Below are 17756 nucleotides of genomic sequence, written 5' to 3'. Positions count from 1 at the left end.
AGCCTGTGCTTTTGTCCTTTTGATGTGTGTAGACGGTGCAGTAATGACAATCTGAAGTTTTTCTCATATTTATTATGAACTCAGTAATCACACTGACATATACCTGGAAAACATCCTCCACATCAATCATTTTCCTCCCAGTCTTCCTCTTGCTCAGCACTGTGGCTGTGCAGACTGGCCTCTGGATACCCACTGTCATCCAAATTGCAGTCATCTTCCTTTTCTTCCTGGTCTGAGAATCCCAATGAAGCGTCACAGTCACAAACACAGAAACATTCATGCAACGAACACAAGAACTGCAATGACAAGCTGCATGGTTAGCTGACGATGCATGTGAGCTGTGAAAGGGAAGTGAGCAAAGCACTCTGTGGTCAATGTGGCTAAAATGATTCTTGTGAGCAGTGAATACAAGTTGATGATCTCTGCTGCACAACCTCTTAGTACTGCATTTGTGTGGAAGGCTGCAATACCCTTCCACACAAATACACTTAATACTGTCACTGCTGACACTATTGAAGTTTTAGTCAGTATGAGTTATGCAAAGGGGTGGAGAACAGTTTCTGGCCATCCATAGGATTATTTCATCGAGGCTTGACATGTGTGTTCTGACTTAATCGAGTAAGTGCAAAAGTTTTGAGCCACCCTCCTTTCTCTATATTATGCTAGGAAGATGGGAAATCTGTAGAAACATACATGGAAATACGGTAAATACAGTTTGTGGACTTCTACTGAGCTTTAAAATCAATATTTGGCACCTTTATTCTTCAACTTGTGTTATCTTTGGCATTTTTCATAGATTTAACTACAGAAAATGAGAGGAGGGCATGTTTTTGTGACTGACTGCTAATAATAAAGTACCTAGAGATACAAATTAATAACAATTTTTGTAATTAAATTTATTAACTTAAGTTTCTTTATCAAGCTGTCTTGTTGTGCCTTTTTATTAGACAACACTGGTTCATCCCTTGAGTTAGGTGCCTTTTTGATGCTTGAATGATTCACAGTTCAGAACTTGAATGAGTGGGGGGGAAAGGAGCCAATGTCCGAAGAATAACTTTGAAAGACCGTCAGAAAGCTTGGAGAACTATTCCTCAAGACCACTTTAAAAATGTAAAAGAAAGTCTGGCTCCTTGGAAGTAAAATATAAAGAAATAAGGTGTGGCTCTGGATTTTCACACAGTACGGTACATAACACGCATTTGCTTGAGACAGCAGATTCATTTACAGAGGGTTGTTTGTCAGCACAAGACCTGAGGCTCTATTTGTGCCACATCAACTTGAGCCTCCATTAGCCTTGCTAATTGTCTGATATGCACCAGTGCATATGAGACAGGTCAATGATGAAAAACATCAGATTTTAATTTTGGACTTAAGCCAGACTCTTTTACATTCATTATTATGCAGCACGAGATGATTAGAGTCAAACTTACATCAACGAATGAAGAAAATATTCATATTCACAGAAAAATTAACACAATCTAAAAACCACTTCAAACGTTTAGTGAAGCACAAAGAAAATGAATCAAACAATACCTTGTTCCCAGTGATTTATTAGCACAGCAGAGCTATCCTGGCTCAGTTTAATGTTCGGCTCATCCATCAGCAGATGTTTGAGATTACCAAGGCTTCCACTTAGCACACTGACTTTAGGACAGCAGGACCACAGCACATCCAGTGGTACAGCCACAATCCTATTAGTACACACAAAAAGGTCAATAAAGAAAAACTCATAAAATAAAACGCTGGGAGATGCTGCCTCTCCTTAATACCACATACTGGCATCCTCCTGAGGAAGCTCACCTGCATGATGTACAGGACCCCTGTTTTTCAGCACTGTCTGATGCACCACTCCATTCCATTAAATCTTTCATCTCCTCTGCACATGCTGTAGGTATACAGTTTGGTGCATTTTAAACAAACGTGTTTAAATAAGATGATAAAACAATGCTTTTCACCCTGTCTGCTTCATCTGACAGGAATTCCTCACCTCCTCCCTCAGTTTGACACAGTGCAACTGCATCACATATCCCGTCGGCCTGTTCCTCCATCCATCTATTCTTTAGTTTTTCTGCCCCGTACAGCACTTCACTCACCAGAACCCTGCGCAAGATGTTGTTGTCGCACAGGCTGGGGTAGTTTACTCTGTAAAGCTGACAGAGCAGAGGAAAAAGCACAGGTCAAAAGTCAAAGGAAGCAGGCAGCATCACAGAAACCTGTATGAAACAGAAACCTGGGGAAGCATATATTCAGGATAAAAGCTCTAATGCTGTTGATTAATACCACAAAGTTATTATTAGAGAGGTATAGAAATGTAATTTTTGCTTAATCACTATTAATCACGCTGGTGTTACATGTATGTCCAGCTGTTTGCAATTTTAAGCAGCCACCAGCAGAGGGCGTTAAATACTGTCATTTCATACCAGTTTAAAAGCAATCTACTGCATCATCAAATATTGCTTTTACCTCTGGTTTGCTAGGTGTATTCAAATCACTGGAATGACTAATTAATAAAAACTGATGAGGAAGTAACTAATGTGCATTCATCAAATATTTTCACATGTACATTTTCATCAAAAATGCAAATAAAAAAAAGATCTATGTATCTATCCATCCATCCCTCCCTTCTGGCATGACCCAGAAAACACAGAGGATGTTTCAGTAGACAAATAAGTTAGAGGACAATGGGAGACAAGGCTTAAAAGACTTGACAGGACTGAAGACATGGGTTACAGCTGTTTCCTGTTTACCAGATGGCAGTATGAATCGATGATCACATAAATCAAAAAGACCAGCTGCAGCAGCTAATAATATTAATAGTGCATAATTCCAATAGTAGCAGCTCAGGAAATGCTAGTGAAAACACAAATACCACAGCACTATCACTAATGCTTTTTGTTTGTACTACAGAAATAATTAGCTTTTTCCATTTGTACTAATATTGAAATATACTTACCAATGTATATGGAAACAAATCCTCTGCATCGTTGACGAGCAACGTCTTGCAGCAATCTCTCCCCCAGAGCTGGTAAAACACACCGATCTGGGTACAGAACCCAACTGCCTCCTGTTGGCCCTGTGGGGCTTTTCCAACACCAGTGAACTCCACCTCATAGCCGTAGTCCAAACACACCTTCATAGCCCTGAGAAGGGATGCAGTTTAAATTTGTGTTGTATGCTCAGTAGGGGATAGGTTCCTACAGTGTTTCAGGATGAATTTATTTGCATGACTAAAAAAAAGTTAATGTACCAGGATCTAAACTCTGCTCTGGTCCATTCAAATTTGTGGTCGCTGTGCCTGTAACAGGACACTCCAGGCATGAAGATGTTGAACTCAGAGTTTGGGGTGCTGATGATGACCATCTTTGGGGTCATGTAACCAAATACCACCTCAGAGAAGAGCTCCACATCAGCAGGAGTGAGGTGCTCAATGCTGCACACACAGACAGATAGAAAACACAGTTACAAGAAGCAGCACAGAGTGACGAGCATAAAAGCAAAGAAAGAAAAAACATTTGTAATAATGAACAGAACGCAAAAGAGTGAGGAGAATGCAGCAGCTTACAGCTCTATACTGGTGACCAGATCAAATCCTTTGAAGCGGGCGTCTTTTTGGGTCACTGAGCCCTGGTACAGCTCAACGCACAGCTGATCGTAACTTGGCTCCAGGTAGTCAGTTGATATAGGAGCTAATCCATGCCTAAAGAAACATTCAAGCAGAGCCTGCACATTACTGTGCTGCCTGGTGCTTTCATCTTTATTGAAGACAATAATCAGAGCAAGACTTTAAGATCATTTTAAATTACTAACTTTCAACCAGTTTTTAAAGTTAAACTTAACTGGTCTCCCGTCTCAGAGGCGGGGGTTTTTTTTTGTTGTTTTTTTAATCATTCCAATCTTTATGACCGTCACTTGATTTGTTCTCACTGATGTCACACTGTTTTCCATTTCTGCTTTAATTAGTGTTTTTTAAATGTTCTGAGGTCCCAGAGGACTCAGTCAAAAGGAAGCAGATGGAAGCAGACAATGTCAGCGAATGCTGAATGTTGACTGGGCCAGAATAGAGAAGATTTTCTTATACAGGGAGTGCAGAATTATTAGGCAAATGAGTATTTTGTCCACATCATCCTCTCCATGCATGTTGTCTTACTCCAAGCTGTATAGGCTCGAAAGCCTACTACCAATTAAGCATATTAGGTGATGTGCATCTCTGTAATGAGAAGGGGTGTGGTCTAATGACATCAACACCCTATATCAGGTGTGCATAATTATTAGGCAACGTCCTTTCCTTTGGCAAAATGGGTCAAAAGAAGGACTTGACAGGCTCAGAAAAGTCAAAAATAGTGAGATATCTTGCAGAGGGATGCAGCAGTCTCAAAATTGCAAAGCTTCTGAAGCGTGATCATCGAACAATCAAGCGTTTCATTCAAAATAGTCAACAGGGTCACAAGAAGCGTGTGGAAAAACCAAGGCGCAAAATAACTGCCCATGAACTGAGAAAAGTCAAGCGTGCAGCTGCCAAGATGCCACTTGCCACCAGTTTGGCCATATTTCAGAGCTGCAACATCACTGGAGTGCCCAAAAGCACAAGGTGTGCAATACTCAGAGACATGGCCAAGGTAAGAAAGGCTGAAAGACGACCACCACTGAACAAGACACACAAGCTGAAACGTCAAGACTGGGCCAAGAAATATCTCAAGACTAGTTTTTCTAAGGTTTTATGGACTGATGAAATGAGAGTGAGTCTTGATGGGCCAGATGGATGGGCCCGTGGCTGGATTGGTAAAGGGCAGAGAGCTCCAGTCCGACGCCAGCAAGGTGGAGGTGGAGTACTGGTTTGGGCTGGTATCATCAAAGATCGAGCTTGTGGGGCCTTTTTGGGGTTTGAGGATGGAGTCAAGCTCAACTCCCAGTCTACTGCCTAGTTTCTGGCAGACACCTTCAAAGCAGTGGTACAGGAAAGAAGTCTTGCATCCTTCAAGAAAAACTATGATTTTCATGCCAGGACAGATGCCTGCCATGCACACGCGTCCAAAGTATCGTCCACAAGCGTGGCTCGGCAAGAAAGGGTATAAAAGAAAGGAAAAACATTAATGACCATGGCCACCTTGTTTCACCTGCTGATCTGAACCCCATTGAGAACCTGTGGTCCATCATCAAATGTGAGATTTACGAGGAGGGAAAACAGTACACCTCTCTGAACAGTGTCTGGGAGGCTGTGATTGCTGCTGCACGCCTGAATCTGCGTAGAAGAAAGGCAGAGAAAGAAAAGGCTAAGCAGGACAATGATGCCTGGTTAACAAAACAACAGGAAACAGTTAAACCACTGGCCGAACAGGAGAAACAAAACATTCTCCAGGGCCTAAAGAGGAGGTTTAATGAGCTAAACTTTGAATATCAATCCCTCCCTTTTACTATCTCCCCTTCACAGCACAAAAAATACAATTACAAAATGTTTCTTGAAGAGGCAATGAGTCAAGTTGAAAAAGACATTGCCCTTTTTGAGGAACATAAATACATTTACGTAGGCAGGGAAGATGCATCTGACGAACAACAGTTACAGCGGACTCCACTGCCACCCATTAGACCGAAAAACACAAAGTTGACACCCGCTCCTCAAGTCACACAACCAACGAAAAAGGAAACTTTCTCGACCGACAACCTACCACCTTTTCGTAGGATGTGTGTTCCACCTATATCCAGAAGTGGAAAGCAACCGATTCCCACCCAATCAGTTATAATTCCACAACCTAGTCCTGTCCCTCTGCCACCTATTTGTAAAAAAGCTGAATCTACACCCCGACCACCTGTAAGACCTCCAATGAAACGAGGTGTAACACCCATCCTTCCACCCATTTCCACCAAAAAGCTGTAGTGCTGTACCGTTAGAGTAGTTTTTTAACTACCTAACCCCCAACCGGTCTTGACAGAAGCCGCACCATCTGAGCCTGGTTCTGTCGAAGGTTTCTTCTTTTTAAGACAAAGGAGTTTTTCCTTCCCACCGTCGCCCAGTGCTTGCTCAGATGGGATCATTTGATTGTTGGGGGTTTTCTTAAACATAAATTGGCCTATTGAAAAAATGTAGTGTTTCTTACTACATTTTATTTTCAATAGGCCAATTTATGTTCAAGGAAAAAAAAAATTACAGCAGAAAAGAAAGCATGGGAGACATCTGATGCATTTCATTGCTTTTTAAAAAATAATTTAGAATTAATCTGGAACAAATAAAAGAAAGTAAAACTAATCTTTTGTGGATTCTTTTCTTCAATAAGTAGTAGAATAGGCAGTTCTTTATACATAAAGCGTAGTGTTTTGTTAAAAAATAAAGTGGCACAGCGGCACTGTGGTAAAGGCCTGTGTTTTTACCATCAGCGTGACAGCACCGTGCCGCCTTTGCAGTTTTAAGGCCCAGGGAAACAAGCCTGCCAGCGCTCTGTAGCGGCTGTGACCGCTGCCGATAAGGAAAGGCTGCTCTTCATAGAGGACTCAAGCTCGGGGAAACCTTTTCTGGTCGACTCTGGCTCCCAGAAGAGCCTCTGGAACTCTTGTGTCGTCTTTACAATGGTATATTATTTAATCTCAAAAAAAATTAAAAAATTAAAAAAAATTGGAGATTTCCCGTATCACATAACATGTGCAGGTACACTGGTACAACACATGTGAGTGAATTTCTTATGTGTGTGCAACAGAGGTGTGCAAAATACAATAAACCCCAGAGGGTTACTAAATACATTTACATGTCTTGGTGACTGCAGCTGGAACCTTGGCAAAAAGTGTATGTGTGTGTGTGGAATGCTAGCTACCAGAATCCATGGATGGCAGGCTTTTGAGTGTCCTTGCAAAGAAAGGTGGCTATATTGGTCGCTGATTTGTTTTTGTTTTGTTTTTGAATGTCAGAAATGTATATTTGTGAATGTGGAGATGTTATATTGGTTTCACTGGTAAAAATAAATAATTGAAATGGGTATATATTTGTTTTTTGTTAAGTTGCCTAATAATTGTGCACAGTAATAGTCACCTGCACACAGATATCCCCCTAAAATAGCTAAAACTAAAAACAAACTAAAAACTACTTCCACAAACATTCAGCTTTGATATTAATGAGTTTTTTGGGTTCATTGGGAACATGGTTGTTGTTCAATAATAACATTATTCCTCAAAAATACAACTTGCCTAATAATTCTGCACTCCCTGTACAAGTCGAGTTTTTATCATTTAAAAATGTTTAGCTTTTGTTTGGTTTTTATTAGTTTCAGTGTTAGTTTTACACTATGTACTTATCATTTTATTTAAGACAAATGCAAGAGGTGGGGATTTGTGAAAATCAGCAATGTTACGATATAACCAACAGGACTCTTTGAAAGCAGCTGACTCACAGGCCTGAAGACATCCAAAGCCTCAAAAACGTCGATCAAACCTTCATCTTGTAGTTTGTGATAACAAATTTTACCAAATTAAATACCCACTCTAAGGATATTTACTCTACAGAAATATTTTAGTGATCTCATAAAGTCGTTTCAGTCAATTTTTTTTGCAAAGGTCTAGGCTACGTCCACACGTACCCGGGTATTTTTGAAAACGCAGATTTTTCTATGCGTTTGCACCTTGCGTCCACACGTAAACAGCGTTTTCGGTCACTGAAAATGGAGATTTTTAAAAACTCCGGCCAGGGTGGATATTTTTGAAAACTCCGTTTTTGCATTTATGTGTGGACAAGAAAAACGGAGAAAATGCAGCGTCAAAGATGTGCGCCTTTTTGACGTCACAATGTGCGCCACGTTATTGTTTCGGTGAAATAGTCAAAGGAGCTTGCAAAGAAAAGCGTCTGGACTTCTTTAAGTTGCTTGAAGACGTTTCACCTCTCATCCGAGAAGCTTCTTCAGTTCTAAGGTCAAATGGTGGAGAGTCCCAGATATAAACCTAGTGGGAGTATCCCCCCACAGAGGGACAAAAGGACCCCCTGATGATCCTCTAATCGCCTGAGCCAAGGTGTGAAACTGGGCGTGGGTCCCAATCAGCCAGAGTTTCGGGTGTGTTCATAGTGAAACCTGGCCCCACCTTATCATGCGAATTCCTGAGGTCAGATGGCCCAGGATGTGAGTGGGCGTTAAGGCGTCTGGGAAGGGATCTCAAAACTGGATTATAGATGGCAGAGAGTTGGTGTCGTAAACCCCCGCCTCTGTTCAAAGATGGTCGCTCACAGTGGACATAGATGGCTTTCACTCCTCTTTCAAACCATCTGTCCTCTCTGTCCAAAATGTGAACATTGGCATCCTCGAAAGAGTGTCCTTTATCCTTAAGATGCAGATGGACTGCTGAGTCTAAGGTGGGGCCAGGTTTCACAATGAACACACCCGAAACTCTGGCTGATTGGGACCCACGCCCAGTTTCACACCTTGGCTCAGGCGATTAGAGGATCATCAGGGGGTCCTTTTGTCCCTCTGTGGGGGGTTACTCCCACTAGGTTTATATCTGGGACTCTCCACCATTTGACCTTAGAACTGAAGAAGCTTCTCGGATGAGAGGTGAAACGTCTTCAAGCAACTTAAAGAAGTCCAGACGCTTTTCTTCGCAAGCTCCTTTGACTACGATGACCTGGATGACTGAGAACCTTCACAGACGTTTCGGTGAAATGAATTTCTATAATACTGTTAATTGTACTCTCTGCAGTGGTTAAATGCTTACATATACACACAGTTACTGTCCCTCCACACATACGACTCGGTTCTGCTTCTATGCCCCATCCTTGTTTACCATTTCCCACCGAGGCTTCTAGACTTCTGATTGGCCAACATTTCTACACTGTTAGGAATATATCGCCACCTGTTGCTTTGGCATGTTCATAGCAGCGTTTTCCTTCATTTTTGAGTTTAAGTGTGGACGGGATTATTTTATAAAACGAAATGAAAAATCTCGACATAGCCTAGACAGACCTGTTGTCTCCGTTAACATGTTAAGAGGAATATATGTTGGTGCACTGATGCACAAGATTCGCCAAAGAATACACTTTAAATTACTTTAACCCCGCAGTCTAATCTTAACTCTCACCATTTGCGTGAACAGACATACATACATACATACATCCTTTTCTTGACTTTGGCACCGTTCACGTCCACTCCAACCAGAAGTTCAATTTCGTGGTGAAACTTGAGCATTTTGAGGAGGGTACACTCACCGCAGCCCAAGTCCACCACCTGGACAAAGGCACAGCGCAGACTCTCGGTTAAAGAAATTTAATAAGAAATTGTAAATACAGTGAACCCAAAGCGTTAAGAAAAGCCAAGGCAACGTAGTTTATTATGCACTATAGTAGCTAACTTAATTGGTTTGGTGAAAATGTTTGCTAACATAATTAGCTTTGGTGTAGTCAAACGTCGCTAAACGAAATTCTTGCTTTTAAGCTAAAGTTTTAAAAAATGTATTTTTCACGAAGACATTAGCGACCTTTTTAGGTTTGTTCCTCTTGACAAAATCGACGACAAATTGATGTCTCTGCTTGTGAAGCGGCGGACTGAACGTCAGATCCATCTTTGTCTCGTCTTAGAGTCCTGTAACCCCGCCCGCCGGCCACCAGAGGGCGCTGTTGTTATCGAGTCTGGAGCGTTTTTGGGGGGAGGGGAGGGTGAGCAAAGATGGTTCTGTTCTTACATTATTTAAAATATATCGGCAACACATGGCTTCAAAAGTGGTAGAGTTGTGGAAGTGCATCCAACTGGTCAAAATTTATTTTTTTTTATATTAAATTAATAATTGTTGGCTTTGGAAAAATCCCTTAAAGCTTAATCGAGGCTTCAGCAGGCTTGAGCATGTCTTTGAAAGTAAAATATATGACTTATTTTTAAATATTTTTGCTTCTACTCCACATAATATAAGCAAAGCAATTATGTAGTAATACAAATGTCCATTTTCCACCACAAATATATCCCGTATTGTGCAAAAGCCTTGAGCCAACCTGCATTTCTTTACATTTTGCTATGGAAAATAGAAAAAACATACACACATACATGCTAATACAGTCTAAGGCATAAATTGAGTTTGTACAAGTCTAACAAGCCAGAATGTCAATATTTGGATGGATATGACCACTTTTTTTCTGCCTGAACTCTCTTAGGCAGTCTTGTTTTGTGATTTCTATAAGCTGTTGTCATTAACAGTTCTCCAGGCTTCTCAAAGGAAATTCAAAGCTCTTCTTTGGCTGTTGACAACCTTTTGCAAAGCTCCAGTTAAATATATAACGATAAAAGGTTAAAAAGTACTGCAGGGTCGCATTGAGCCATAGCTAAGCAGAGCAGTGTGTGGTGGAACGGGTGGAGAACCAAATGGGTTGCAGAGTGAAGAAGAGTGTGGAGCACCTTATTAATCCGAGCAAATGAATTGCAAATGGGATTCCAACACCAGAAGGGGGCCCCAAAGAGCGCTTGAAATGTCACACAAACCAGTTTGATAAATGTATATTTTGTGTGTGTTAAACATATACCAATATTATAGGGGGGGCATGCCAGGCAGAGATAGATGTATTATCAAGAATTTTCAGTATTCAATGTAAAAATAAAAAATAAAAAAAAACTATCAGAGAGGTTAACATTTTATGGAAATATGAAAATAACCATGCTTCCATATGCCCATTAAAAACAAAACGATACTTAAATATCCAGTAAGAGACATACAGCATGTGTATAAAAAATATTTGTGTTATGGTGTATTCCTGTGTGAAAATGGATTGTGCTATGGACAATGGACTGCTGCATGGGCTGTACTGCAGAGGGTGCTTTTCTCTTACTGACTTGAGGTCTTGTGGACTTGCAAAATCCAAACAAGAAGACCATTTTATTTCTATCTCTCTCTTAAAACACTGCTTGCAGCATCACTCACTGCAGCCACGAAAACCCCTAAACACATATAGTGAATGCAACTTTCCCACAGAGACAAGAATTCGTAATACAGTGTTTGAATACTTTCAGGTAACATACTGTTGTTCATATGATAAAACTTGACTGTCCTTAATTATCAGTTAGTTCTGATCCGTCAGGATCACCTCAGACAACTGAGGTGTCACACAGTCCCAGTTTTACACTGAAATAATTTATTTAAACAGAAACTGTTTTATCACAGCATTCAGAACATTTCATTTTGAAAGTTTTGAAACCCAAAAATAGACTTGTGAGGTTTATTATGTGCTCATTGTGCTGTGGGGCTTTACATAATACACAGTGGTCTGTCCCTCTAGGCCAGTTTATCCAAATGACCAAAGCTTCATACAGTGGGGCAAAAAAGTATTTAGTCAGCCACCGATTGTGCAAGTTCCCCCACCTAAAATGATGACAGAGGTCAGTAATTTGCACCAGAGGTACACTTCAACTGTGAGAGACAGAATGTGAAAGAAAAATCCATGAATCCACATGGTAGGATTTGTAAAGAATTTATTCGTAAATTAGGGTGGAAAATAAGTATTTGGTCACCTCAAACAAGGAAAATCTCTGGCTCTCACAGACCTGTAACGTCTTCTGTAAGAAGCTTTTCTGTCCCCCACTCGTTACCTGTATGAATGGCACCTGTTTGAACTCATCATCTGTATAAAAGACACCTGTCCACAGCCTCAAACAGTCAGACTCCAAACTCCGCCATGGCCAAGACCAAAGAGCTTTCGAAGGACACCAGGAAAAGTATTGTAGACCTGCACCAGACTGGGAAGAGTGAATCTACAATAGGCAAGCAGCTTGGTGTGAAAAAATCAACTGTGGGAGCAATCATCAGAAAATGGAAGACATACAAGACCACTGATAATCTCCCTCCATCTGGGGCTCCACGCAAGATCTCATCCCGTGGGGTCAAAATGATCATGAGAACGGTGAGCAAAGATCCCAGAACCACACGGGGGGACCTGGTGAATGACCTGCAGAGAGCTGGGACCAAAGTAACAAAGGTCACCATCAGTAACACACTACAACGGCAGGGAATCAAATCCCGCAGTGCCAGACGTGTTCCGCTGCTGAAGCCAGTGCATGTCCAGGCCCGTCTGAAGTTTGCCAGAGAGCACATGGATGATACAGCAGAGGATTGGGAGAATGTCATGTGGTCAGATGAAACCAAAGTAGAACTTTTTGGTATAAACTCAACTCGTCGTGTTTGGAGGAAGAAGAATACTGAGTTGCATCCCAAGAACACCATACCTACTGTGAAGCATGGGGGTGGAAACATCATGCTATGGGGCTGTTTTTCTGCCAAGGGGACAGGACGACTGATCCGTGTTAAGGACAGAATGAATGGGGCCATGTATCGTGAGATTTTGAGCCAAAACCTCCTTCCATCAGTGAGAACTTTGAAGATGAAACGAGGCTGGGTCTTCCAACATGACAATGATCCAAAACACACCGCCCGGGCAACAAAGGAGTGGCTCCGTAAGAAGCATTTGAAAGTCCTGGAGTGGCCTAGCCAGTCTCCAGACCTCAACCCCATAGAAAATCTGTGGCGGGAGTTGAAAGTCCGTGTTGCTCGGCGACAGCCCCAAAACATCACTGCTCTCGAGAAGATCTGCATGGAGGAATGGGTCAAAATACCAGCTACTGTGTGTGCAAACCTGGTAAAGACCTATAGTAAACGTTTGACCTCTGTTATTGCCAACAACGGTTATGTTACAAAGTATTGAGTTGTATTTTTGTTATTGACCAAATACTTATTTTCCACCCTGATTTACGAATAAATTCTTTACAAATCCTACCATGTGAATTCATGGATTTTTTTTTTTCACATTCTGTCTCTCACAGTTGAAGTGTACCTCTGGTGCAAATTACTGACCTCTGTCATCATTTTAGGTGGGGGAACTTGCACAATCGGTGGCTGACTAAATACTTTTTTGCCCCACTGTATATACCAGATGCTGCCAGGCTTCAGTTGCATCATTTCCTTTCACAGTATATCACTGCGCTTTACCACATTTGGGAAATACGGAACAGCTGTGAGGCACATGAACAGGAATCATACATTGTCTTGATTTCCTTCCAGCACACTAGTAAGTTATGATAATAGTTGTGTTTGATGTTTAACGCACAAATGATAAAGCATGAACAAACTATAGATAATACTAGTGGTGCTGAGGTGGGCGGGACTGGTGCTGGCGGGGGGCCCAAATCAAATTCTACTTAAGGTCAAAATGACCCTCCTGGTTGTTCTAAGTGTTAAAGCTATCCATGTATCTGCCTGTCAGTGCATAAATCCCAGTGAAGACCTCTGATTTTGAGTATGAGAAAATACAGATTACTTCTGTAATTTGGATTAGCATTTTTTGAATAAATAGTGACATAATGTAATGTCTTCTGTTGTTTATCTGAAGTTGTTCTAAAATAATCTTCAGACTTGCACAGGCCCTGATATGTAAAGCTTCAGAGTTAAAAGATGGTGTGCTTTCCAAGTTGGAAAAAATGAAACTCCAGATTAGATTTGTTTTGTGTGTTTTCAACCTTTTTTTTATTCTTTAATTTCTGGGATTGTTCAAAAGCATCTGTCGGCGTGTTTACAATCTGAGAAGTCACATAGTACATCAAAAAGATCAGATACTGCATGGCTTTACAAATATAGCTTTATAAATTACCATTTTATTTGTTTACACTACATTTTTCATCAATCATGCAGAGAATCGAATAACCTACCCCAAAAATATAAGCATGTTTTTGATAAATACTGTATAATTTCAGCAGAGCTACATTTATGCAAATATACAAACTACTCCCACAGAAAATTCAGAAGCATTTAAATCTATAAGTGGTTGTTAGGTTTGATCATCATCTCTTTGTGACATTTAAGAAACATAATTTTATCATGACTTTGTATGTGTGATTACTTCCTTTTCACAATTATCTTCCTAAAGTATGTGTACGATCAAACCAGCATGAGTTGTGTTATGGATGCTACAAAGTGGCATATGATAGTATTTCTGTTTAGTCCAGTGTCTATTTAAGTGAATTTGTGTGTATGCGTGCATGTGTGTGTGTGTCACTAAGAGCCCACTAGAGCATCAGTGTTTCTGCACTTGGACTGGGAGTAGCTGCTTTGGTTGATGGCATTTTTGGCTGCCACCCTGACGCAGTAGGTGGTCTGGGGTTTGAGATCAGTCTCTGTGTAAGAGTCACCTTCCACTCTTCGAACTCTCGCCGGCTTGCTGGCTTTTCCCTTTATCTGCTCCTCCTCAATCATAAGTGTGTACTCGGTGGCACCCGTCACTGTCGTCCAACTCACATGCAAAGAAACTCCAGTTACTGTTAATGTCAGCACCTCTGGGATTTCAAGATCTAACGGAGACAGAGGGAAGTGAGTGACAGCTGATTGATTACATGAGCAACACTATCTTGATGCTGTTTTACACCAATACAAACAGACTAACCCTCTTCTAAACTGGCATAGAACTGAACAAATTCCAGGTCTCTTCTTCTGCGAGTTGTCACTGGACCTGAGGAAGATGCGGAAAGCACTCGTAAGAAAATGTCTCAAAGAGGGTTGTGTTAAATAGCAATATATAGAAAAAGAACCAACCACATTTAATTTTTAGTGGCATTATACAAAGTTATAAAGAATTACATAAAACACAAAGGAGTGTAGAAACATTTAAATCTGTTTTCCTAAGTTGCGTGCAGGCTGCAGACCACTGCTGTCTGTCTGACCTGTAATGTTTTGGCTGGGATTGCTCTCCCCTACAGCATTGCTAGCTGTCACTATAGTTGCATTAGGATCGAAGTCGGTTAGCTGGCAGGAAAGTTCGGTGGTGTTGCATAGTTTTACACGGGTTCCTCTCGATACGTTGTAGACCGTGTAACTGGTAGCAAACACTGAAGCATTCCAGAATAGGACAGCAGACTGCCTGTTGCCAGTGTACATCACACTCTGTGGAGCACACGGGGCTGGGAAGGAAACAGTGAAAATGCTGTTAACCGAAGGAAAGGGTAATGCTACAGTTAAAATTTTATCTATACTGTAATGTCAGGCTTTTGTTATTATTGCATTTGATGTATAAATCGCTATAACTTGAGGCTGACATTATGGTATAAGTTTAGTTTAATTCAAAATAAATCAGTTTAATTTAATTTATATAGCGCCAAGTCACAAATAATTGCCTCAAAGTGCATTATATTGTAAAGACCTTACAATAACACAGAAAACCCCCAACAATCAAACAATCCCCCTATGAACATGCACTTTGGCAACAGTGGGAAGGAAAAACTCCCTTTTAATAGGAAGAGACCTCCAGCAGAACCAGGGAACTGCAGCCATCTGCATTTGCATGAACATCCATGCAAAAACACATCCTGTTCCATTTAAAGTCTACAAATGAGAACAGAAAGTTACCTGTTAGTGCAGTAATGGGACTCGATGGCTTGCCGATACCAGCTGAGTTCTTGGCACGCACTGTGATGTTAAAAGCAGTGCTACAAGGCACTGGAAATTCAAAGTATGGCCTGGGTAGCCAATAAGAAGAGACAGTCATCAAGGCTTGTGGGTTGTTTTCAATCTGACCGCTGATTTCCGCCAAATAATCAACATCAGGACATGTAACTTTGCTCCATGATATCATGGCCCAGTATAACCTGTCTATCCTCTGCATACGGACATTCACACGAGAAGGAGGGCACGGGACTGAAGAAGAAGGAAGAAGCATTTTATCAATAACACTGCAAATTGACCATAAATGTAGGAGTAGAAACACATTAAACACTTTTTTCCCCCAAACTTGTGGTTAAATATAAATGTTTGACTTACCTGCTCCGGCCTGCAGAGGTGAGCTGAATGAGCTGTTGCAGATGCTGTTAGAGGCTGTCACAGAGAAATTGTAAACGCCACCGCACTCCAGCCCTTTGAAGGTGCAGGAGAGATTGCTGCTGTTACAGAACAGGGCGACTCCATTCGTGGATTGTGCAAAGCTAAAATACTCCACAGCACCCGTGCTTTTGTTCCACGACATGGCAGCCGAGTTGGTCTGACAGTCAATATCCACCGCGATATCAGAGGGCGCACAGGGCACTGATAGGAAGGAGAGAGAGGATTCCTGTTAGGGGAACGTAGCATGCAGCCCAATTTCTAAACGCAGTTTTTTAGAAATGTTGAATCTAAAAAACAGGATACCCTTTTCAGTAACACAAACTAATCAAAAGACTTGAAGAAGTAAAGCTCAATAAGATGACAGAAAATAACTGATCAGTTATTTGTACCTGTTTTAAAGGATGAACTGCTGGGATAGCTGGTACAGTTCTCCCCTCTGGCAGTGATGCTTAAATTGTACAGCTGACCACAGTGAAGATCAACCAAAGAGCAGTTGTTCACTGAGGTGTTGCAGGTTGCCACGTGTCCATCTCGAGTTGTGGCTATCAGCTGGTATGATGTGGGCACCAGAGAGTCCGCCCATCTCACTTTGGCCCCAGCGTCCTTGCACGATGGCACCACTGTTACATTGGCTGGGACGCAAGGTGCTAAAGAAGACAGAGTTATCTGATTCAAATCTCTGTGGGTGTTTGTACTGAAACTCTACTGTAGTTTAGCAGACAAATCTGGGAAGCTGAAGAATACCTGTTTGGATCTTCTTTGGAGGGCTTCTGAGGCTGCTGCACTTATCAGAGGAAGTTGCTACTATGACGCTGTAGTGCATGCCGCAGTGAACATTCTGGAGTGCACATGAAGTGGAGGTACTGTTACAGGTAACAACAGAGTTGTCATCACCTTCAGCTGTGACCACATAGACTGGTGTCCCTGCAGTCACCTTCCATTCAACTAGGATGGTGTCACTGTTGCATTGGCTCATTGCACTGATGGATGTTAGAGTGCAAGGACCTACAGAAAAGAATTCAAACCAATAATTAGAAAAAGGAAAAATCCTTTCCAATGTCTAATCTGTCACAAATGATAAAACAGCTGAAAACAAGCTGAAAAGATATAGATAGCAGGCCTCACCCAGAGATGTCAGTGGTCAAAATACTTTGCAGAAACCTCACAAAAACACACAAAACACCACACACTTAACAGAGAGGGATCCAGAGTGCAGAGATTCCTGCTAAATACCTGTCTCAAGCTCAAAGGTGGCATTGTCAATACTGCTGCAGTGCTTGTTGATAGCCTTGAGCTTAAAGGTGTAAAGTGTCCCACAGTTCAAATCCTGGACTTTACAGGGAGATGAGGTGGTAGTGCAGCTGGAGTTGTGACCATTGGCTGCTCGGGCCAGCACAAAGTAACTGGTTGCTCCCATCGAGTCGTCCCACGTCACCCAGGCACTGTTTGATATGCAGTCCAGACTACCCTTAATGTTCCTGGGTATGCATGGAGCTATTAAAGGTGAAAGGCAAAATAATGAGCAAGTTGCTCCAGAGGAGATCCACATTTAATTCAACATAAAAGAAAAAATGATGGAAAGCATATCTATTTCTAAACTTCCAGTAGCACCCACCGGTTAACATCCTGTGAAAAATCTGTGGCTTAAGCCGAAGATCAGGCAAAACATTAATGCGCATGGTAAATGTAATATATATATATATATTTAATCATCTACAGATGTTCACTGGCACCATAAGCTCAGCTTCTTATTTCAACATGTTGAACTGCAGTTATGCGCCGGGACTCCTCCCACTTCCCACATCTGGAAACTCTCTATAACACCATCTCTAAAGAAATGTTACATACATGGTTTGCTGGCTTTTGCACCTGATGGTGCAGCTGTTGTCATAATTCAGATCTTAAGCCTTGATTTTAAAGATGAAATAAACTAACAAATATTTATTATCAGA

At 41.4% G+C, this 17756-nt stretch overlaps 2 protein-coding genes across 2 annotated transcripts in view; both read right to left on the bottom strand.

The window, feature by feature from the left end:
- Nucleotides 1–52: 52 nt before the first annotated feature.
- henmt1 (HEN methyltransferase 1) lies at nucleotides 53–9601 on the bottom strand. The gene is made up of 9 exons (XM_026147053.1): nucleotides 9442–9601; nucleotides 9079–9191; nucleotides 3563–3697; nucleotides 3248–3430; nucleotides 2954–3140; nucleotides 1988–2150; nucleotides 1801–1885; nucleotides 1534–1691; nucleotides 53–232 (listed from the first exon to the last, which is right to left on the bottom strand). The coding sequence occupies exons 1-9, from the start codon at nucleotides 9523–9525 to the stop codon at nucleotides 123–125; spliced, it is 1218 nt and encodes a 405-aa protein (XP_026002838.1). The 5' UTR covers nucleotides 9526–9601; the 3' UTR covers nucleotides 53–122.
- Nucleotides 9602–13449: 3848 nt separating this feature from the next.
- The window catches only part of fndc7b (fibronectin type III domain containing 7b), a 30349-nt gene continuing 26042 nt past the window's right edge, over nucleotides 13450–17756 (bottom strand). Inside the window, exons 45-52 of the mRNA XM_026147740.1 lie at nucleotides 17038–17298; nucleotides 16549–16809; nucleotides 16194–16451; nucleotides 15745–16005; nucleotides 15334–15621; nucleotides 14652–14888; nucleotides 14375–14440; nucleotides 13450–14282 (exon numbers count right to left, since the gene is read on the bottom strand). Of these exons, the coding sequence (XP_026003525.1) occupies nucleotides 13990–14282; nucleotides 14375–14440; nucleotides 14652–14888; nucleotides 15334–15621; nucleotides 15745–16005; nucleotides 16194–16451; nucleotides 16549–16809; nucleotides 17038–17298 (1925 nt within the window). The 3' untranslated portion in view covers nucleotides 13450–13989. The remainder of the gene's footprint in view (nucleotides 14283–14374; nucleotides 14441–14651; nucleotides 14889–15333; nucleotides 15622–15744; nucleotides 16006–16193; nucleotides 16452–16548; nucleotides 16810–17037; nucleotides 17299–17756) is intronic.

The sequence above is a fragment of the Astatotilapia calliptera genome, chromosome 17, assembly GCF_900246225.1.
Source record: "Astatotilapia calliptera chromosome 17, fAstCal1.2, whole genome shotgun sequence".
Taxonomy (NCBI): domain Eukaryota; kingdom Metazoa; phylum Chordata; class Actinopteri; order Cichliformes; family Cichlidae; genus Astatotilapia; species Astatotilapia calliptera.
The sequence above is the reverse complement of the archived record's forward strand: the minus strand, read 5'-3'. Positions and strand labels throughout refer to the sequence as shown.

What these genes read in the sequence shown, in the direction of transcription:
- henmt1 (XM_026147053.1), bottom strand. Translation starts at nt 9,525, where the DNA reads ATGGATCTGACGTTCAGTCCGCCGCTTCACAAGCAGAGACATCAATTT. An exon ending in AGAGGAACAAACCTAAAAAG is followed by an intron (nt 9,192 to 9,441) that starts GTCGCTAATGTC and finishes GCCTTTGTCCAG; the next exon opens with GTGGTGGACTTGGGCTGCGG. An exon ending in AATAAATCACTGGGAACAAG is followed by an intron (nt 233 to 1,533) that starts GTATTGTTTGAT and finishes TGGGATTCTCAG; the next exon opens with ACCAGGAAGAAAAGGAAGAT.